At 40.4% G+C, this 19,882-nt stretch overlaps 1 protein-coding gene across 1 annotated transcript in view; it reads right to left on the bottom strand.

The window, feature by feature from the left end:
* Nucleotides 1-2,184: 2,184 nt before the first annotated feature.
* The window catches only part of LOC121863181 (isobutyryl-CoA dehydrogenase, mitochondrial-like), a 36,217-nt gene continuing 18,519 nt past the window's right edge, over nt 2,185-19,882 (bottom strand). Inside the window, exons 6-9 of the mRNA XM_042361662.1 lie at nt 13,076-13,240; nt 12,822-12,919; nt 6,758-6,910; nt 2,185-4,073 (exon numbers count right to left, since the gene is read on the bottom strand). Of these exons, the coding sequence (XP_042217596.1) occupies nt 3,918-4,073; nt 6,758-6,910; nt 12,822-12,919; nt 13,076-13,240 (572 nt within the window). The 3' untranslated portion in view covers nt 2,185-3,917. The remainder of the gene's footprint in view (nt 4,074-6,757; nt 6,911-12,821; nt 12,920-13,075; nt 13,241-19,882) is intronic.

Below are 19,882 nucleotides of genomic sequence, written 5' to 3' on the forward strand. Positions count from 1 at the left end.
AGGTGTAGAAGGTGTCGCCAACACAACAACCACACCCTAAGTTAACGAGTTGCATGACCCAGTGTCAAGGAATAGTCCGAGAAGACTGGACAACTCGCCAAATGCACTGGCTAACCATTACCCAAGAGCACGATCCGCAAATTGATTAACATCCAGGTTCCCAATTACTGCCGGGTAGACAGAGGCAAATGGCATAAAGAAACTTGGTAAGAGTACTGTAACCTGAATCACATGATTTAAGGTGATTATATACCGACCACGGTCGTACATGTTTGTCAACATAAAATCAGACGATTCATGTTACGCCCAATAGCCCATAAAACATGTAGCTATAACTTCAGTATCGAGTCCTCCATCTGAGACGGCCGTTTTCTCACCATTTCAGTATGACCGAGTCCTCCGTTTTCTCTCAAGTAATACCAACTCTGATATTCCATAGTATCTCATATCATGTTATGATATTTGAAATTGCAGCTGAATACATTAATTTACACATGTTTACTTACAGATGAAGCATTCAAGATCCCTTGTGAGTGATGTTGAAAGCTTCAACTGTATTTACTTTTAGTGAAATTATCAAATAAGTTAGTGTAGAGTCTGCCAGTAGAAGTGTCGAATACCTGACAGCGTCCTTGGGGACACCCTGAGTTTCCAGCTGATACTGAAGTTAGATCATTTTGATTCCCAATCATCAGAGAGAATCTGATGTTTGTATTGAAATTATTGTCACTTTTGTATTCCTAGAAATAATTATGGTAATAACCTTAAAGAATATATCAGTCTTCTTATCTCCAAGAACTAACAGCGAGATCTCAGCTCCACCCACAATGTACTGCCATCCTAAGTACTTGACGTCAGTTTGATTCTTGCCTTTGAAAGCTAAGGCACTGATCCATATGCCCTGGTTTATTCACCGATCAGTTGTTTAAGTGCAAAGGTAGCCAAATCGAACCATCATGTATCAATTAATGTTAAAATATAAATTATAAAGTAAAATGTTATAAGACAATGGTTTAGTAGTGCTGTGTAAGGTTTTTGGTACTATAATACGCCGACCATCCACGGTTCGGAAAATTCCCCGGTCCAGCACCGGTCAGGTCCCGAGGGTGGCGGATCAGGGAGATGCAACCCGTATTAACGATCCCTTCACTGCAGGTGGTATTTCATGTCCTTTGTCTTGAAGGGGATATGTGATGATAACCAGACTTGTTCTTAACCTCTTTGAGACTGAAATCTTGTTATGTGGCACACGCGTACCACATGAGGGAACGCTCAAATAAGACCGCTGCAGCTGCCCGTGAGCGCAGTACCACACGAAGCAGTGGGTGTTTTCAGAAGGAAGGTAAGCACGGTATGTAGACTTATTTTTACACCATGTGGTGGCAACGCTTCTGTTATGTCGACAAAGTCTCGGTAAAGTACCAACGACATAAAATGTCATGAAAATCATATAAAATATTTTACCCCTGTACTGTACTAACATTATTTTAATAAAAACTACATTTCATTGGGTTTATGTGATCGTAGATAATATAAAAAATTACATAGAATAAACAGTGGGTGCAGGTATAATTATAACCCCCATCACACTGCGTGATGAGGTGGGGGGGGGTGCAGTATGATGAGGGATATGTTTGTTTTCAATAAAGGTGGAGGTTAATGATGTAGTTTTGTACACAGTAGTATTACAGGATTCTTTTTTTTCTTTTTTTGGTGACGTGGGTGACTGACTGGGCAGGAACCTATCCCATTGAACCCCATGTTATAATGATCCTCCTTTATGATACTTTGACCTGTGATGAGGGTTTCAAGAACCTTACCCCATCATAAATAGAGGCATACTTGTACTGTATTATAGAATAGAGCCATACCTCTTGGTTTAAACACAAAATACCAAGTAGTCATACACTGGAGTATTATCTCCTACAAGGTACAAGATCAACTTGATGTGAAAAGAGTACATATTGTGATTCATTGTTTGTGTTTACAGTACTGTATTGCAATCATATGCATCTCAGTGCTATCTTTTATACAAAACAAAACTACTGTATTCAATAAATCTCTTTTACATGAATACTGGGGTATTTATTTTAAATTCCTGGATTTAAGGGGAGTAAACTTTGCCTATAAAATTGATTAATCCAGGAGAATATGCAAAGTGGCATTCAGAAATAAAATACCCCCTGGTGTTAAGTATCATATTGACAGTTAGTTTTTAAAAGTGTTAAAATTACAAGCATTTGATTTTAAAAGGAACACCCTGTTGCAAAAAAAAGAGTATTTTCATACTTTTGATATTTGTCAGTGTCACTGTGTTCATTAACGAATTTATATATTATAATATACAATTGATTTATGCATCCCTTTGTTAACAAGATACTGTGTACAGTTTAACAGTTCATATGAACATTTTAGTTTCCTCAAATCCTTAGACTGTTGGTGTACAAATGAAAGACGGTACATACCTGTATATAAAATATCTTGTATCAATATTCATATGTAAACTAATTCTATGTACATAATTATTATTAGAGCATTAGAGATTAAACATGAAACTACAGGAAATAATAAAATCACTGTTTTCTAACATATCACAAATGCAGTAAGCAGTGGGCTAAATGTAAACAGACCTTAATTGATAATTTTAAGTATAAAGTGAGTGCCTATTTTTTTCAGTATAGTATCATGTATATATTTTTTCTTTAAATATAAGTACCAAAGAAGAGATTTGTACCTGCTAAATACCTCATAGCTACTGTACCACTAATTGTAGTTTGTAAGGAAGACATTAGCCAAAGAACATTGCAGTACAGTAATCTCTACCTGTAAGTCCTTTATAGAAATATGAAAGTGACAATTCATCAGTACTGTATATAACTCTTTAAGAGTTAAAGAGTAGTTGACAAGTCAAACATGTGCATCACAACCTACTTAGCTTGGCAGTATATGAAACCCACCAGATATATTACACTCAAGGTTCCCATAGAAAAGTAATGGAAAATTCTGAAAAATGTAGAGGTCATGGAAGCTTCAGTCTTCAACAAATAATTTGTAGATCAGTACATAATACAATAAAGTCAATGGTATTATTAGTGTGGCTATGAATGTTTTCAATAATCTTTACTGTGTTAGTTGTCATTTTGCAAGCATTTCTCCTTCCAAGGCTCAATACTTTTATGTTATGTGTATAAGGCTTTCAGGTAATTGCTGGTGAACACTTTCAATGCTTACTGCTGTAAATACTGATTTGGGGAATAAAAATCTTATTGTACATTATGTGTTGTTAAAATTACCAATAAATAGCTGCCAATGTACTGTACTGAATACATTCTTGAGAGGGGTGGACCCTCTGGCCGTAAAGGAAGGAAGAAGTCACCTTCTCAGTTGTACTATGGTGGACAAAAGTTCCTTCCCTCAGCCAGCCACAATGTGACTGAATCCCCTGAGGTTCGAATAATGAGGCAACTGAGGGAAGTGCTGTAATCGTCCAACAGATGGCGCACTGTGTATTGCATATGGCAGGGGATGAGAACCAAAGGGGGATGGGGGCCAGAGGAGGAAAAAGAAGGAGGGCTGAGGGGGAAAGAGAGGGAGGGCTGAGGGAAGGGATTTTTGTCCACCATAGTACATAAAATTACTGTAGAAACTTAATAAGACAAGTTTGTTGTATATTTCTAGTGACATTAACTGCTGTACATTTTTTGTCATCCAGCAAGTTGTTATGCTGTACAGTAAGATACATTACACATTTTGGTATAGGAAAAATCAGTGATTGGTCTTTGAAAATTTGGGGAACAAAACTCTCATTTGTGTGGGAACCATGTGCAGTACAGTGCATGTTAGATGTACTGTATAAGTTTATCCCTGAGACATGTAACCTGCTAATACTATTCCAGGGATCACTTTACAAAATATCTTCAGTCAGACAGGACATGCCGAGCAATGAGAATCCTCATAACTTCATTAGTTCCCTCTAATATCATATGAACTCTTGTGTCCCTCAAGTACTGCTGAACACTGTAATCTTTCAAGTAGCCATACCCTCCATGGAGCTGCAAGGCCTCATTGATGATCTGTGAATACAAATACAGTACCTACATTATTTCTATCACACTAAGAAATTGTTGAATTCAATACAAATATACTAAGATATAAATCCTGGAAACCTGGCAGGCTAAAAATGGAGGGCTGATCCTAAAAAACATTTTTCTACATATGTTTGTGGTTAGTCAGCTGAAAACTAAGGCAAGATGATGGATTGGTCTTGAAAATTAAAATGGACTGTAGCAGTAGCACAAGATACAGTAGACCTTGATTTAACATGAATGGGAACGAGATTTATCATGCAAATTTAATCATATTAAACTGGTCTACCAACACGTACAGTATTACCTTTACATACTGAACTTCTATATACTGAAATTCACTATACAGTACAGTAAGACCTTGTATTTCACAAGCAATATAGACTGGAAAAATTGCGCCAAATTCAAATTAGCCAAATGCAAATACATAAACTAATGGGAAAAATAACAATATAGACTGGCCACTCTACATCATCCTCTGATTTTCCCATTTATAACCTCCAAATGATACAAATTCTGCCTTTATTGACCTGATTGTGCTTTCCGGAAACTAGTTTTTAGGCCTTCCTCAAGTAATTTAATCACACACTGCTAATCCTGCATCGAGTACTTGGCAAACTTAACTCCCTTATGATAGTCCTGCTTCTCCTTTTCCTTATTTGGCCGCTTTGGTGGGTCTGTCCCACCCCCACCAGCACCAGTAGGACCCCCAGTAGAGGCCATTATCTTGACTCGACAGGTGGAAGCACCACCCAAAAAAGCACACAATAGCAGCCCGGGTGGTCGCTAGGATGGCGCGGGCTACAATGTGATAGTTGCGTTCTTGTAAACCTCTTTTACGTTCACCATCGGCAATTCGATCACCAGAACGCTTCTTGAAAAAGTTCTTCTTACCTTGTCTTTCCATATTCATCGCTAATACTACAAAATTGGAGAAAACCGCGAAAATCACGGAGAAATCGACAAAAACCACGCGATTCAACTGACTACGTGATGTAAACAGAGAACGCTGGGGTAAACCGTTAGTAGTCTTCACTGCGAAACATTCTTTTTACTTATTTTACTTACTTCTTTTCATACAGTATTTATGGGTAACAGCTAAATTTGCAAAAAAAATAAATAAAATAAATAAAATACAAAATTTACAGAGTACCTCTCAAAAAACACTTCACAAACAAAAGACACGAATCAATTGAATATGTGATGTCGAACGTGAACTATAAACATTGCGTAACCCCGCACCACGCTTAAAACATTGTGGATGGAATCATGTTATAGCTAAAATGCATATGCAAAAGTTAGCATCTTACAAACAGCGTTCCCCTATTCATCAATCGCGCTACAACCAATTCGAGTTGACAAAACACACGTTGTAGCAGAAATGACTGTAACTGGTATGAAGGCTGTGACGTCATTCAAGACAGTGGCTAGCATTCAGCTTGCTGGGTCTCGCGTTCAGCTGGCTGGAACTCGCGAAATTCACAATATTTTATGCCAAATATAAGACTTGGTTACAGAAGGTAGTGCTCGCAAAATATGAGATCTTACTGAATACCAAACTGCTCCTCAGATTCCAGTATTGTACTGTAGTACAGACAGTATGTCTCTATTTAGAATAAATTCACAAAACAGTGGCCTCAAGTCCGTAAATAAAGCATGGACTTGAGGGAAGACTCGCATTTAAAAAAAAATTGTTTGTGATTGTATTTATGTATTGTATTGTATATACAGTAATACCCCGCTTTACGCGGTTTTTTTTTACGCGTTTCTACATTTACGCGGTACCCTGCCAGAACCGGAATGTTCACTTTATGCGGTGCATCTACACATATATGCGGAGAGCGGCTGGCGGTCATCTCGCGCCGCGCCATTTTTGGATTCAAACCTCCCGCCATCTCTCCCGCCATGTTGGGTAAGCGGAGCGAGTAGGTTGCGCAGTGTATGTCTTTGTTGCGTTATCGGTGACGTCATATGACGTATCGGACTGTGATTGGGCCACGCATCCTTACCTCCCTCCCCGCTAGCTGTGATTGGTTTAATGTAATATGACATGCCCTGCCGCGGGAGCGATGAAGCCCGTTGACCTACCCGCGTCAGTTACACCCCTCCCGGCTACACCGTGCATTACCTGGACCCAGCCGCCCTAAGCCAAAGAAAATACGACGTGCCCTAAGCTACGAGGTGAAGTACACGATCATCCGAGAGTTGGAGAAAGGAATAAGACAGGTTGATTTGGCGCGCCAGCATGGTGTGAACGAATCTACGATCCGGACGATAAAGAAGGATACAGCCAAGATAAAAGAACACATGAACATCACAAAGTCTACAGGTGCTTCAATGATCAAGTATTGTCACAACAAGGTGCTTCTCAAGACGGAGAAGTTACTTGTGAGCTACTTGATTCGTAAGGCACTCCCCCTACTGAACAATTTGATTCAACCTTAATTCTTAAAAATCTGCAGGAAAAATTACAGATAATGCAACTGGAAGGTACTATGTAGTCAACTACATGAACTGGGCTATGTTTTCCTGAGGTAAGAACAAGCAAGTGTTAATCCTTTACCAAACAGTATGTGGAACACAACACAGCTCATCAAATATATGTAACCCCAAATATATATATATTTTGGGTATAAATACTATTAGTGTATACTATACTGTACTGTACTTACATTAAAACATTTTTCAGTAGCATAATACTTTGCCATGGAGCAGAGAGTAACAGCATCTGGGTGATCTTCCTGAAGTGCTCGAGCAGCATTACGCACCAATAGCCGTGAAGCCACTAACTCGGTTGACATCTCTGCCAGGCGAAACTGACTGTTCTGTAATACAGGAACTAAGCATTATACTGTAATCTATTTAACAATTCAACAAATTAATCATAAAAATTAAAGCAGTGATTTTATTTTCCTACTCGAGTAAACCCTTTGTCACTCTGATGTAAGGTGGCTGGAATCAAGAACAGGTATCCGACTACAGTGAATGGACTAAATGTATAAAAAAGATAAATACAGTAAGTCCTCATTTAATGTTGCCCCCGGTAACGTTGTTTCGTTATAACGTCACTACTCTTTAGATACCAATAATTAGGTTAACGTCCAGACGACTCAATATAATGTCGTTTTTAGCGTAGTCACGGACTACTTTTTATGGCGCATCACCCTCTCTTGTGTTGCCACACTACCTCTCACTCGTAGAACGTCACAGCGCCCTCAAACGACGGCAGTTTTTGTTATGCTTCCGTAGCGTTCGTGCGTGTTTTAAGTGTTTTTTGCTCTTAATACTGAACTCTTAACCATTCGAAATGGCTTCCAAGCGCCCATCAAGTGCTACTGATGCTTGTGTTGTGAAGAAGCAACATAAGACCATTAGCCTTGCTACAAAAATGGAGGTTTTAAACCGGGAGGAGGAGCCACCCGCCAGGTCTCAGTGACTCACCACCCACCTCCTCCTCCTCTGCTTCACTACCTGCCACACACTCACTCCACCACCTCCGCCCATCAGTGAGTACAATACAAAATAATTAAGTCTTTTATATATATACCTGTATATATACTATTTTCTATAAAAATGGCATTGAATTTCTGTATATGTAATGTATTTTATGAGGCAAAGGGAGGCTCAGGAATGTGACTCCCGTATTTTATCTATTTCTTATGGGAAAAAATTGATTCCGCTAACGTCGTTTACGTTAAAGTCGCGGTTTTCAGAAACGGAACCACGACGTTAAGCGAGCACTTACTGTAATGTTATAAAACAATTACCGGAAAATCTGAGAAAATGGCGAGAAAATCACTCCAAACCTTTCTGCTCTGGGCCTGAGGACATAGATACCCAGCGTTATGAAAGATTCCATCATGTTTAGCCGCGTCCTCACGTAATTGGTGCGGGGGGAAGACCAACCGCTTGGGTAATGCTGGATTTTTCTGCTCATGGTCTAATTATAATTACTGTGCAAACATTAATATTTCTTTATATGTACATCCAATACTAAAAAAGTAAAATAATACAGTAACAAATCAATGCAACTGACCGAGCTGTGCTATTGAGGCGAAGGATGAGGTGACCAGCCAAGTCGTGAAGTGACGAGTCAGGTGGTGAGGTGACAAGGCAGTAGGTGAGGTGACAGGCCAAGACACTTACACAGCACACACATTAACACCACTACTAAACTATTGTCTTATAACATTTTACATTAGAATTTATATTTAGAAATTATTTGATACATGATGGCTCGATTTGGCTACCTTTGCACTCAGACAACTGATCAATGAATAAACCAGGGAATATGGAGACACATTAGACACTAGTGATGAGACACATTAGACACTAGTGATGAGACACATTAGACACTAGTGATGAGACACATTAGACACTAGTGATGAGACACATTAGACACTAGTGATGAGACACATTAGACACTAGTGATGTCCCAAAGCTTCGCAATTGCATCCACAACGCATAAATTACCACACCCTGTACAATACTCAAATGAACTGAGTTAATTAAATACTAAAATTTTTATGTCAAGTGCAAACTATGGGATCTTTATACTCAAATTAATTGCCATCTTGCTAGAATTCCAGAAATGTAAGTTATATTCTGCTAAGTCAAGTTGGTGACATTTTATAAACAAAAGACTTAAACTCCCCCCCCCTGCCTCTGTAACTCAACTAAATATTCTTTATTTGTTATTTAATAATTAGTAAAGATATGTGACTGTAATAATTTGAGCTTATTAATACCAGTACCCTTCATATACAGGAACATACTTATTTTTATCTTATTATTTGGCTTGTCACTTAATTTTTATGCAAATTACTTATTACATATTGTTATGACCTTTCTCCTTTCACCACTTACTCAACTTCCACCACTGGTAACCAGCAGCTATGGATGGAAGCAACCGACTGACTGCCCCTAGGCAGCCTGCGCCCACTTATATATGCCTCGTCAGACATTTCTCGAACTTCCTAGAATCACCCAGAGACGCCTGGGAGATTCCAGAACATTCTACTCTGATCGAGCCAAACAATAATAGTTGTCCCAGACAACATTGTTTCGTTATAACGTCATCACGGACTACTTTGTACAGCTCGTCACCCTCTCTCATCTTGGCGCACTGCGCTCTCTCTCACGGAGCGTCACAGCATCCCCAGTCTTTGTTAGGCTTCCATCAAGTGCTAGTCATGCTAGTGTTGTGAAGAAGAATGCAAGACCATCAACCTTGCTACAAAAAAGGAGGTTTTAAACCCTCCGGGTCTGAGTGACTCACCACCCTCCTCTCCACTACCCACCACACACTCGTTTCCATAATTGTTAGTGTTTGATCAGCAATTTCTTTAGTTTTTCTTGTAAAATTTTAATTATGAATTATGCCAGTGGCCACCACCACTATCCACCAGTGCCACAACAACCTAAGCGTGCCTTTTAAATCTTTGGGAGGAAAGTGGTCGTTGACTCATTAATCGGATACAGTAACTACTGATGAAGGCCAAGAACTTTTTTGGGTCATGGACTTAAGTTGTGAATCTTATCAAATGCAAATTAAATAAATAAATTAATAAATACAGGTTCACCACCAATTTTCTGGCACCCTCGGTTCCAAAGCCTTGCAGGATTATCCATTTTGCCGGACCAACCGAGGTCAGGTAATAATAATTCAACAATACTGTACACCTCTGACCCAGTAATTATACACTGTAGTGAATTCCTCCCTTACAAACGCCATTTGTCGCTGAGTAGACGACCCTCTTCGAATTCCCCAGCCTACGCCTCCAGCGCCGCCTGACGGAGCGGGGCTCAACTATCAACCCACGCCTACCCCCACCTTGTAAGACCTCACACCGCTGTGACCACCCTCTTTCTACCTACTGCCACCAGCAAGCAACACCACCTCCTCCGCTCCAGCCTGGCGGCTCCCGCTCCCGCCGGCGACCTTGGCATCCCTCAAGCTGCGTGCCCTCCTCTGAGCACCCTCACCAACCAGCTCTCTCTACTCAAAGCTTGTAACCATGCTGCCTACCCAGCAACAAGCTGCATTGTACATCCAATACAATATGTATACAGGGAGCACATTGTGAGTTTCCTTTCTCCATCCCATCCTGAGTGCAAACAAATATCTCATAACCCTACAACACCTTCCATGTCTCTAAAGCACCATGGACTGCTAGAAACTTAAATTAAACAAATATTAAATGTAAATTAAATGTGAAAATGCCATAATTTTGAGCAAAATTACTGTCCACACTTAGTACTCAAATCTAATATACTATAGGACTAGACGTGTGTCTGTCTGTCTGTCTGTTCTGGGCAGCCGAAACGGCACAATCGTTTTTCATCAAACTTGGTGGAAAAATCGCAAAAAACTCGTAGAGTGGAACAAACCTGGTCCCATGTCGATAGTTTCTTTAGGAAGGCATTAATTAACCATTTTATTTACGCTGGCAAAAGATGTCGCTGTACACTGTCAGCCCACGATTGCAGTTATCGGACGGTTCCCTCCTCCTCCCCCCACTTTTTCTCTTTGCCTACTTTTTTTTTTTATGTTGTTTGGATTAGTAAAGGAAGGAAGATGAGTAAATAGAAGAATAAAGAAGGGGAAACAGAAAATAGTTAAGAGATAACAGGTGGGGGGAGCTGAGTTTCATCATGCGTCTGGATGCGCAGTTTCAAAGTTACCAGACGACCTTACAGCTTCAGTGTATACTTATTTCTGTGGCTGACCGTACATGGAAAATGAGAAGAGATAAAAAGATAATAACAGGAATGCATAGAGAAGATAGAAAGGGAGAAGAAGAGAGACTGAAGAATTATTATCCTTAAGAGGCGAGCGAGGAAAGGAGATGGGAGAGAGGGATAGTCAGAGGTGGAGGTATGAATGGAGGGATGTGTTTTTTAAAGTTCCCAGAATACCATATTAAAATCACCTATTCAATAAGGAAGAAAAAGTGCTAAATATGATGAGTAGTGTAATGGAGAGACATAGAGATATATAAATAAAGATAGAGATAGACCGGATAAAAGTGGAGAGAGAGAAGCGGACAAACAAAGGACATAATACAGACAGATTCAAGGACACACAGAAAGACAGACAGATAGACAGACTTATGAAAGACAAAGACAACATATAAGACAGACACATACATACAAACAGACACATACATACAGACAGACAGACATGACTACAATAGACACAGGGTGAATACAGACAGTGAAACAGACAGGAGGTTGACAAAAATAGACAGATTCATACATGCACAAATAGACAATATGGCAATTAACATGACAGACAGACAGACAGACAGACAGACAGACAGACAGCTGACTGACTGTTCTGGGCAGCCAAAACAGCACTTTTCATCAAACTTGGTGGAAAAATCGCAAACAAATTCGTAGAGTGGAACAAACCTGGTCCCATGTCGATGGTTTCTTTAGGAAGGCATTAATTAACCATTTTATTTACCCTAGAAAATGATGTCGCTGTACGCTGTCAGCCAGATGGCGGTTGCGCGCTAGCCAAGCACCAGCGTTCGAACTTTCACGCCTCAGTAAACTGTACCACTGGACTCGCCACCGGGCACCAAGGGCCCACGATCACTTGTGTACTACTCTAAAGGACTAAGATTTTTATCTCTTGTACAAACTGTGTGATGTTTAAGCTCAAATTTATCATTATCATACATGGATTAGAGCAATGCAAGTCATAATTCTGCAAAGTTTAGTCTGTGACATTTTATAAAATAAAAACTTTAAGCCTAAAACTACCTTCACCCTGGCAGGGAGGGAGGGAGGGGAAGTTAAGTGCCGGACCAACAGTTCCCGGAAAATCGGTGGTGTACCTGCAACTGAATCATTATACAGTATACACAAAAAAATAAATAAAATAAAAATGTCAGGCCTCTTTGAGCTTGAGGCCCGGGCCAAATGGCCCTCCTGGCCTCCCATCTCAGTGGGCTGTAGAGGATAATACAGTAACCCCTCGTTTAACCGACCTATATGAGGGGAGGGGTGGGTCGGAAAAGCCAATAAGTCTGATAATAGAGGTACTGTACCAAAAATATGTTACTGTGTACAGTATAAGATAATCACTTGAGTTAAGTAATTATCATACGTGAGAGTACAGGGTACAAATATATGTAAATACAGGTACAATATACAGTACATATACTGTACTGTAATACAGAGATAACAATACGTACAGTACAATCATCTTTATCTCACTCACCCGCTCACTTGCTCTCTCTCTGTCATAAACAAATGAACTTACAACAGTACAGTACTGTAGTTATTCCTAGTCTGAAGAAGACTCCACCTGAACTTGTGGTTGATGTTCTTTTGGGGAACCGATGTCTGACTTTGATGTGCTGGGAATGGTTACACTTGATGGTGTAGCTGTAGCTGTCTGATAAGGCTTTGGCTTGAAGAAGCTGCCACTTCTAATGGTACATTGCCACGTTTAACAGCTGCTTACACGGCAAACAGCTGATCGGACCCATCCCCGGATATTGCAGAGGTTGGCTATTCAAGCGTTGGTTAAACGGTTCGGTATATAGAGGTAGTACTGTATTCATATACTGTATGTGTGTCCAGATTAATACAAATGTGTGTGTGATAGCATGCAAGTATGTGTAGTGTGCATGTAGGTGAGTGCCTCAACATATGAGAGCAAGCAAGGGAGAAGAAATACTGTAGAAATGTAATGGAAACTTGCAGCAAAACTTAACAACCAACCTGAAAACTTGAAAGAGGTTTCCCAAATTGCTTGCGAACCTTGGTGTGGTCAGCAGCGTTCTGTATACTAGCATGAGCTGCCCCTAGTGAACAAGATGCTGAAAATGTTCAAAGTCTTAATATTACACTTTGAAATTGTCTACTATCAGGAACTATTTATTACAGTAGTTTATATTGTGACTCCAGTTTCAATTTAATGTCCATCCTATTACCATACCCTCACAACTTCATTTTTTTTTTTATAAATTTCTTACCAATATTGATGCGGCCTCCGTTCAGTCCCTTCATAGCAATGCTGAAGCCTTGACCTTCCTTTCCTATTATATTTGAGGCCGGCACACGGCAATCCTCAAAAATCACCATCCGAGTTGGTTGTGAATTCCATCCTACTTTCTTCTCCTTTTTGCCAAAACTGAGCCCTGAGAGAACCAAGATCAATCATCAATGTTATTCATTCACATGCATTTGAATATCTTAACATTATTTCTAGTTATTAAGAGGAAATATTTTAGTATTATCTAGGCTAAGCAGACACTCAAATTAAAGACAAAGCACTAAGACTGTATTATTTTTCTTATAAACAATCATCTTTGAAGAACAGTGAGATTTAAGAGCCATATACTGTATACACTGCTACACTTATAATTATACTGTACCAGCACCTGTACCCTGCAGGGTTGGAAAAAATCATGATTTTTTTTTTAATAAAAAAATCGATTTATTTGATTTAAATCGGATTTTTTTTAAATCGATGTTTTTATTTTTTACTAATTGCATTAAAATGGTATTTTTAAACCATAAAAACAGTATTTTTCAACCAAAGCTTATTCAGGATAATAAACAGAAAATTGGCATTAAGATATTTATGCAGTAGATGTACCAATGGAATTTAATACAATAATAAGATAGGGTGCTGGTCTGCTTTTGGCAGATCTCCATGTGCTTCTTCATTCTGCTTACAATACCCTGAATTTCTTGATTGCACTTCTTACATTTGGCTCTGAAACCTTTGCCCTTAGGAATTCTGTCAAAATAATACCATAGTGGGTCCTTTTTCCTCCCACTTGCTGCAATTCGTCCAGTGGGCATATTTAATTAACACTTAATAGTTCCATATAATTTTAAAATACAAAGAAATACATAACAGTGCATAAATCAGAGGTGACAGCTTGTATGAAGTCTGGGAGTGGGAGTGCAGCAGAAATGAGTGGGAGCTTAGATATGAGCTTCTGCTAGAGTATGAGATACCAACTATTGTATCTATTTTTGTTATAATTAATGTTTCTTTTAGATTAATTTAATCACAATCATAACCTATTACTCTTTAATTATACCAGTCAATATAAGTTATTGACAAACCAATGAGTGATTAACATACGTACTGGGTATAAGAAAATATATTAGTGATTTGCCATTAGACAACTGCCTGTACTGACAGGATCAGTACAGGAAAGAACAAAACACACATGCATGATGCAACTACCAGTACTGTACAGTGGGGTATGCTATAACGAACGGATTCTACTACGAATATTCCTATAACGAACGATTTTACCTATCAAATTGAGAATGCTATAACGAACGCAACTCCTACAACGAACGCGGATGAATACGGGACTATTTCGTCTGGCGCATGAATATTGTTGTACCGCGGCTCACAGCAAGAGCGTCGGGCGCCATATTGGTTCATTGTGTAGTCAGTGCACCACTGAACTTGTTGAAATTTCGTCTTTTGATGTGGAAATTCGTGTTATTTTTATAACTATTTTGTTATACAAGTGTACAATTATAACACTGAATCGTCAAAAGCGAGTGAGAAAGCTAATAACCCTTAAAACTAAGAAAGAAATTATAAATAAACAGACAAAGTGCCTGTAAGACAGTCACCAAAGAGGGCTAGGAAGGATGACTCCTCTCCTTCCACCTCTTCTCCATAATTCTCTCCTCCCCCTCCCCCTCTGCCTCCTGTCCTGTATGCTGAACAACACTAAGGTAAGATAAAGTACCGTATTTTTACAATTTCCACATAAATTTTTCAGTGTTAAGTGGTTGTATTTGGGGGCCTGGGCGGATTAATCCTATAACCGAATGCTATAACGAACGAGGTTCTAGAACCAATTAGATTCGTTATAGCATACCTATATTAAGAATACTTTCTCCACTCTCTAAAATTAATATAATTATTGAAATTATGATCAGAAATAATACTTATGTTGTTTAAAAAGAACATACTAAGTGATAAAAATAGAATACCTGAATATGTATAGCTGAGTGCCTACAGCCTGTTCACTCTAGCTTTGCAAAAATTTACAGCCCCTTGCTCCTTATAGACTGATGTATAATGCCGGGAGAAGAGAATACTACAGTTCTTCTGAATTTCAATAGTATTTATTATCTTAGTTAACAATATATTTCATGTAAATAAATGTATATACATTAATAATGAGACCTTATGATATGATCAAAGTTTCGCAAAACTGGAGAGAACAGACTATAGTACAGTATATAATTATGTATATCCAAATAATGTTATTAGCCTGCTGTATTGCATATACTTTTCAATCATGTAGAATAAAATGAGAAAGCAGTTATTAGTAAAAAAATCATTTTGATTTAAATCATGATTTTTTACTCTGATTTAAATCATTTGATTTAAATCATAACAACCCTGGTACCCTGTATATCATAATTAACTAATGAAATTTGTTTCACTAGAATTTTCCATCTATGCATTGACAATAATTCAGTAAAAGCATTCTTAACACTCTTGGAGTTTTCATAAGCAAAATTGAGTATGATATAAATTATCACTTTGGGGTTTCCATACACAAATTTGCATATGAAGTAAAAAATTAAAATACAATAATTTTATGTTTGCCTATGAATGCTAGACAAGGAAGACACATATTTGACAAAGTCAGCGTGATCGGGCAACTATGTAGACTGCACTCCAAGGTCACCACACCAGTCTATCTTTTGTGTTTAAAGGACCCAGGACATAAGTGATTGATTGTGGTAGTTACATCCCGAGCGACGCAACAGCTCGGGTCATATAAAGCCGAATTAAAATAAAGGCTTAAAAGATTAAAATCAAATCATGCAAGGTAAAAAAACATAAGAAATAAATACAGGTAACATAGAGCTTTTGTAAAACCATATAAAGCTTGTGTAGAAGGTCGGCTTCCTCCACAAAGGAGAGGAAATTCCCTCCCACGTTACCCACTCCTCCCCCCAGCACCAAAGAGAGACAGTAAGACCCGGCTTCCCCTTGCCACCAGGAGAGGCGCTTACAACAAGGATCTCTGAAACTGGGGCACTCCACAAGGAAGTGTCGAACAGTCAATGGAACCAGGCAGTCACCACAATAGGAGGGAGGCGCCCTCTCCACCTCTCCATTAAAAAACCATGAGTCAGCCGTGTGTGACCAACACAGAGGCGGGCCAAAGTAGTCTCTCGGCGGCATGACAGTCCCTGATATCCCCAGACACCCAATGCTGGGTGGATGTCCCGGACCTTGTTTGCTCTGACAGCATCCCACCTACAATGCCAACTCAAGCGCATAGCAGCTCTTATTACAATCTTCATAACAGAGTCAAGTAGAGGTGAACAATGTGCCACAGGGCGAGAAGCAGCTGCTTTTGCAACAGCATCAGCATGCTCATTACCCTTCTCCCCCACGTGGGACGGAACCCAGCAAAAACTGACTTTCTGGCCCCAACGTTGGATGAGAAACAACCACTGTAAAATATCTATAACCTCTGGGAAGGAGATGATCATAGTCAACAAACATTGTCTCCTGAAGACAAATGCAAATAGGGGAGAATTTACTTAGGAGCGACTGGAGCTCCTCCCAGTTGGCTCAAAAGCCAACTTTTACTTAAGTATGTTTTTCTAATTCTTTTACTCCAATACAATTGAAAAAACAAAAAGTGTTGCTCATTACATGCCCCAAACAGTTTCAAAGCCTGTGACAAACTAATAATATATTTTTTATTTAATTATTAACCATAGTAAGAGAGTTGTGTGGTGGAGGATATGTTGCGGGTGAAGCTGTGAAGGGTACAGTGTGGTGTCTCCCCACACCGTACCCTCTCGGTATGTGACCTCCCCTCCCCCATTGAATTCCCTCTCTTCTCCTTCACCTTTCCTTCGGGGGTTTGGTCTTCCCATTAGACATCAATTACTCTTTGTATATAACTGTACCTAAAATGAATTTCAGAGAGGCTGTGATTCTAAAATGATTTACATAATTCTATCATAGATATAAAGCCTCTATCTATACATATATGTGTGTGTGAGACTTTGTGTCTTTAAAATTGCTTAAATAATTAAGTACCACCCCCCCCCCCCGATGTCAAGTGGTGCAAAAAATTCAGCCACTCATCAATTAGAATCAAAAAGTGACGTATCACAGTCACACCCCTGTTAGAGGGACAGTTCACGGTGAGTCTTTGTCAGACTCGGTCACTATGGAGGAAACATTCATCCACAAACTCCTCAACTGAAGGAGCTTGATAGCTACTTGGTATGACCAGAGGACGGAATGGAGCGACTGATGTCTTTCCCAACATTATGTGACTTATCTCTGAAGCTTAACACCCCACTACCTGCATCTGCTGCTAGTGAGCGTCTGTTTAGTCATGCCGGGCTTATATGATTTAAGGACATTGGGAGTTAGCACCCACCAGAGCCTGGGTAGCGTACAAGAATTAAATCTAAATTACTACTAACAAGTAGGTAGTGACATACAGTAGTTACAGACTCTCCCTGTGGTAGGAGGTCCCTGAGCTGACATCTGTTGGAGTGTCTGTGACTCAGAATTTGGTTCTTAAGCTAGCATAGATGTCTCGCTTTCTTCACAACAGTTGACTATGCTACCATCGATACCCCCAGAGACTCTGAGGATCCTTGGTAGAGTTTTGCTGAAAATTTTGTAGTACCAGGATTACAGGTGGAGGAAAAATGAGGAGTAGCAGCTGTGACTGCCTAATCCATATGGACCTCAGCAACTAGAAGAGAAATCTGAAGACTGAGGATTGGTGGCATAGAGTTGGGTGTGGAAGCTGAATTCAGGTACAGATGATTCTTGGGACAGTGTCACAGCAACAGTTTGCTGACACGGGTCAGGATAGAACCTGTGTATAGGAATCCCCAAGCCTTGAGATATATTTCAGTGCTGTGTTTCTGGTTTCAGCAAAGCTCACTTTGTCTCTCGTGTGGTTCTATAGTGTCTCTTCCTCAATTCAGAACCGGTAACAATCACTATAAGAGGCCGGGTGAGCCTCACTACAGTGAAAACAGCAGACCGGATCCGGACATTTCTGACCCTCATGGGCCTTACCACAGTTGACACTTACTGCAGGAGCACCCTGCTCTAACTTACGACAAGTGTGGCTGACATGGCCATACAACTGACAATGGAAACATCATCTACAGTTGGGACATGATGGTTTCACCTTTAGGGAGATCCAGGCAACCTTGATAGAGACTGGAGTTTCAAAGCAGTCAAAGGTCAATAACAGAGTTGGTGTAGGGTTAAGAATGCCACTTTCTTTCTTGTGGAACCTCTCCACTTTCACCAACTTTTGGACTTGGAGCTCCTCTGGAAGCTTCTCCTCTGAGTATCGGTACAACTCTTTTGAGAATACCGCCCCTAGACACTGGTTAAAGGTGGCATGTGGAGTACAGGAGACTGGGGCACCAGGCACCTCAGACAGGGTACGGAGTCGAGCACTTTACTAGGGGGAGGAGACCTCCACTAGGAGGCTACCATCTTGCTGGGTGAATATTTTTGGTTCTCTCCCATAAATTATTATTACTGACCTGTGAACATCAAAAATGTCCAGGTCCATTACAAGCTGGCCTTCCACGGTACAGAGCACTAGATATTTTGCAAAATCTACCTGATTGAACACACCTGGTAAGATCTCATGGGTAGAAGCACTATGGAGGGTGCCAGGACCAGTGGGCCTCCTGTAGCTCTTATACTTGGGTATTTGTCATGACCCAGAGTTACTTTCCTCAATCTGATAGTGCCACAATGTAGCAACTGATGATCCAGAGGAAGGTCCAAGGACGGGTGCAGGGTCGTTAGGGGAGTACAGTATTTGGCCAGTTATTTGAGCTTGTTTCTTCCATACAAAATTTTAATTACTTCACCCCCCCCCCCTTCCCCACCATGGAGCCCAACAAGGGGAGGTAAAACCCTGGTGACCCCAGGGGTAGTGGGGGAGTATATGTGGGTAACCACCAGGTGGCCAAGACGGTAGCTCCTAGTCCATAGGAGTGCCAGGCCACCTGATGCCCGCTTGACCCTAGCGACACTGTGACCAGCCGAGTGACTTGATCGGGCCCAACCGGCCACTCATCTAGTTGAAATAAAGGACCAAAGAAGTATGTTGCTAGCTGCAGAGTGCAGTGTGCAGCGTTGCTCAACCTCTGGGATTCCCGTCTCCCAGCATTATGGGACGCCACGCATGGCAAACATGTGGGAGAATATTCCAACCCCAGTCTGGCCTGGGGACAATGTTGCCGGTCTGCTTTCAAAACCAGCAACAGGATAGGAGACATTTTCTGGACCCTCCCCAGTGACCCACCCAGTTTGGGAAACCCTTCCCCTCCCTCAGAGGAGGGAAGGAAGAAGAACCAAGCCCCCCTCTGGTACAGCTCACTGGGTCTTCGGGACTCACAAAACACCCCACCACATCAGGGCGACTCCCACTAGGGGGTAGCAATCACCGCCGGCCACTCTGGGCCTCCTGTGACGGACCGGCTACATCACCGTGGCAAAGATATTAAAGAAGGTTTTTCACAGGGTAAAAGGAGACATATAACATAAGAAGGTTTCAGCAAAAAGGAAGGGAAGCTGGAGAATGAAGCTTCCCTTATTGATCATGCTTATAATGTTGTCCAAGCCACAAAAGATGCCTTTGGTGACATCATATAATACTAATACAGGTTGTACCTCTCTAGTCCGGCATTCTGTGGTCAGGAAACTCCCATGGTTCGGAACGAGTTTAATTTGTCCAATAGGTAGGTAGGCAGCTTTTTTTTTTTCTTTT

Source organism: Homarus americanus, unplaced genomic scaffold, assembly GCF_018991925.1.
Source record: "Homarus americanus isolate GMGI-L3 unplaced genomic scaffold, GMGI_Hamer_2.0 scaffold40416, whole genome shotgun sequence".
NCBI lineage: Eukaryota > Metazoa > Arthropoda > Malacostraca > Decapoda > Nephropidae > Homarus > Homarus americanus.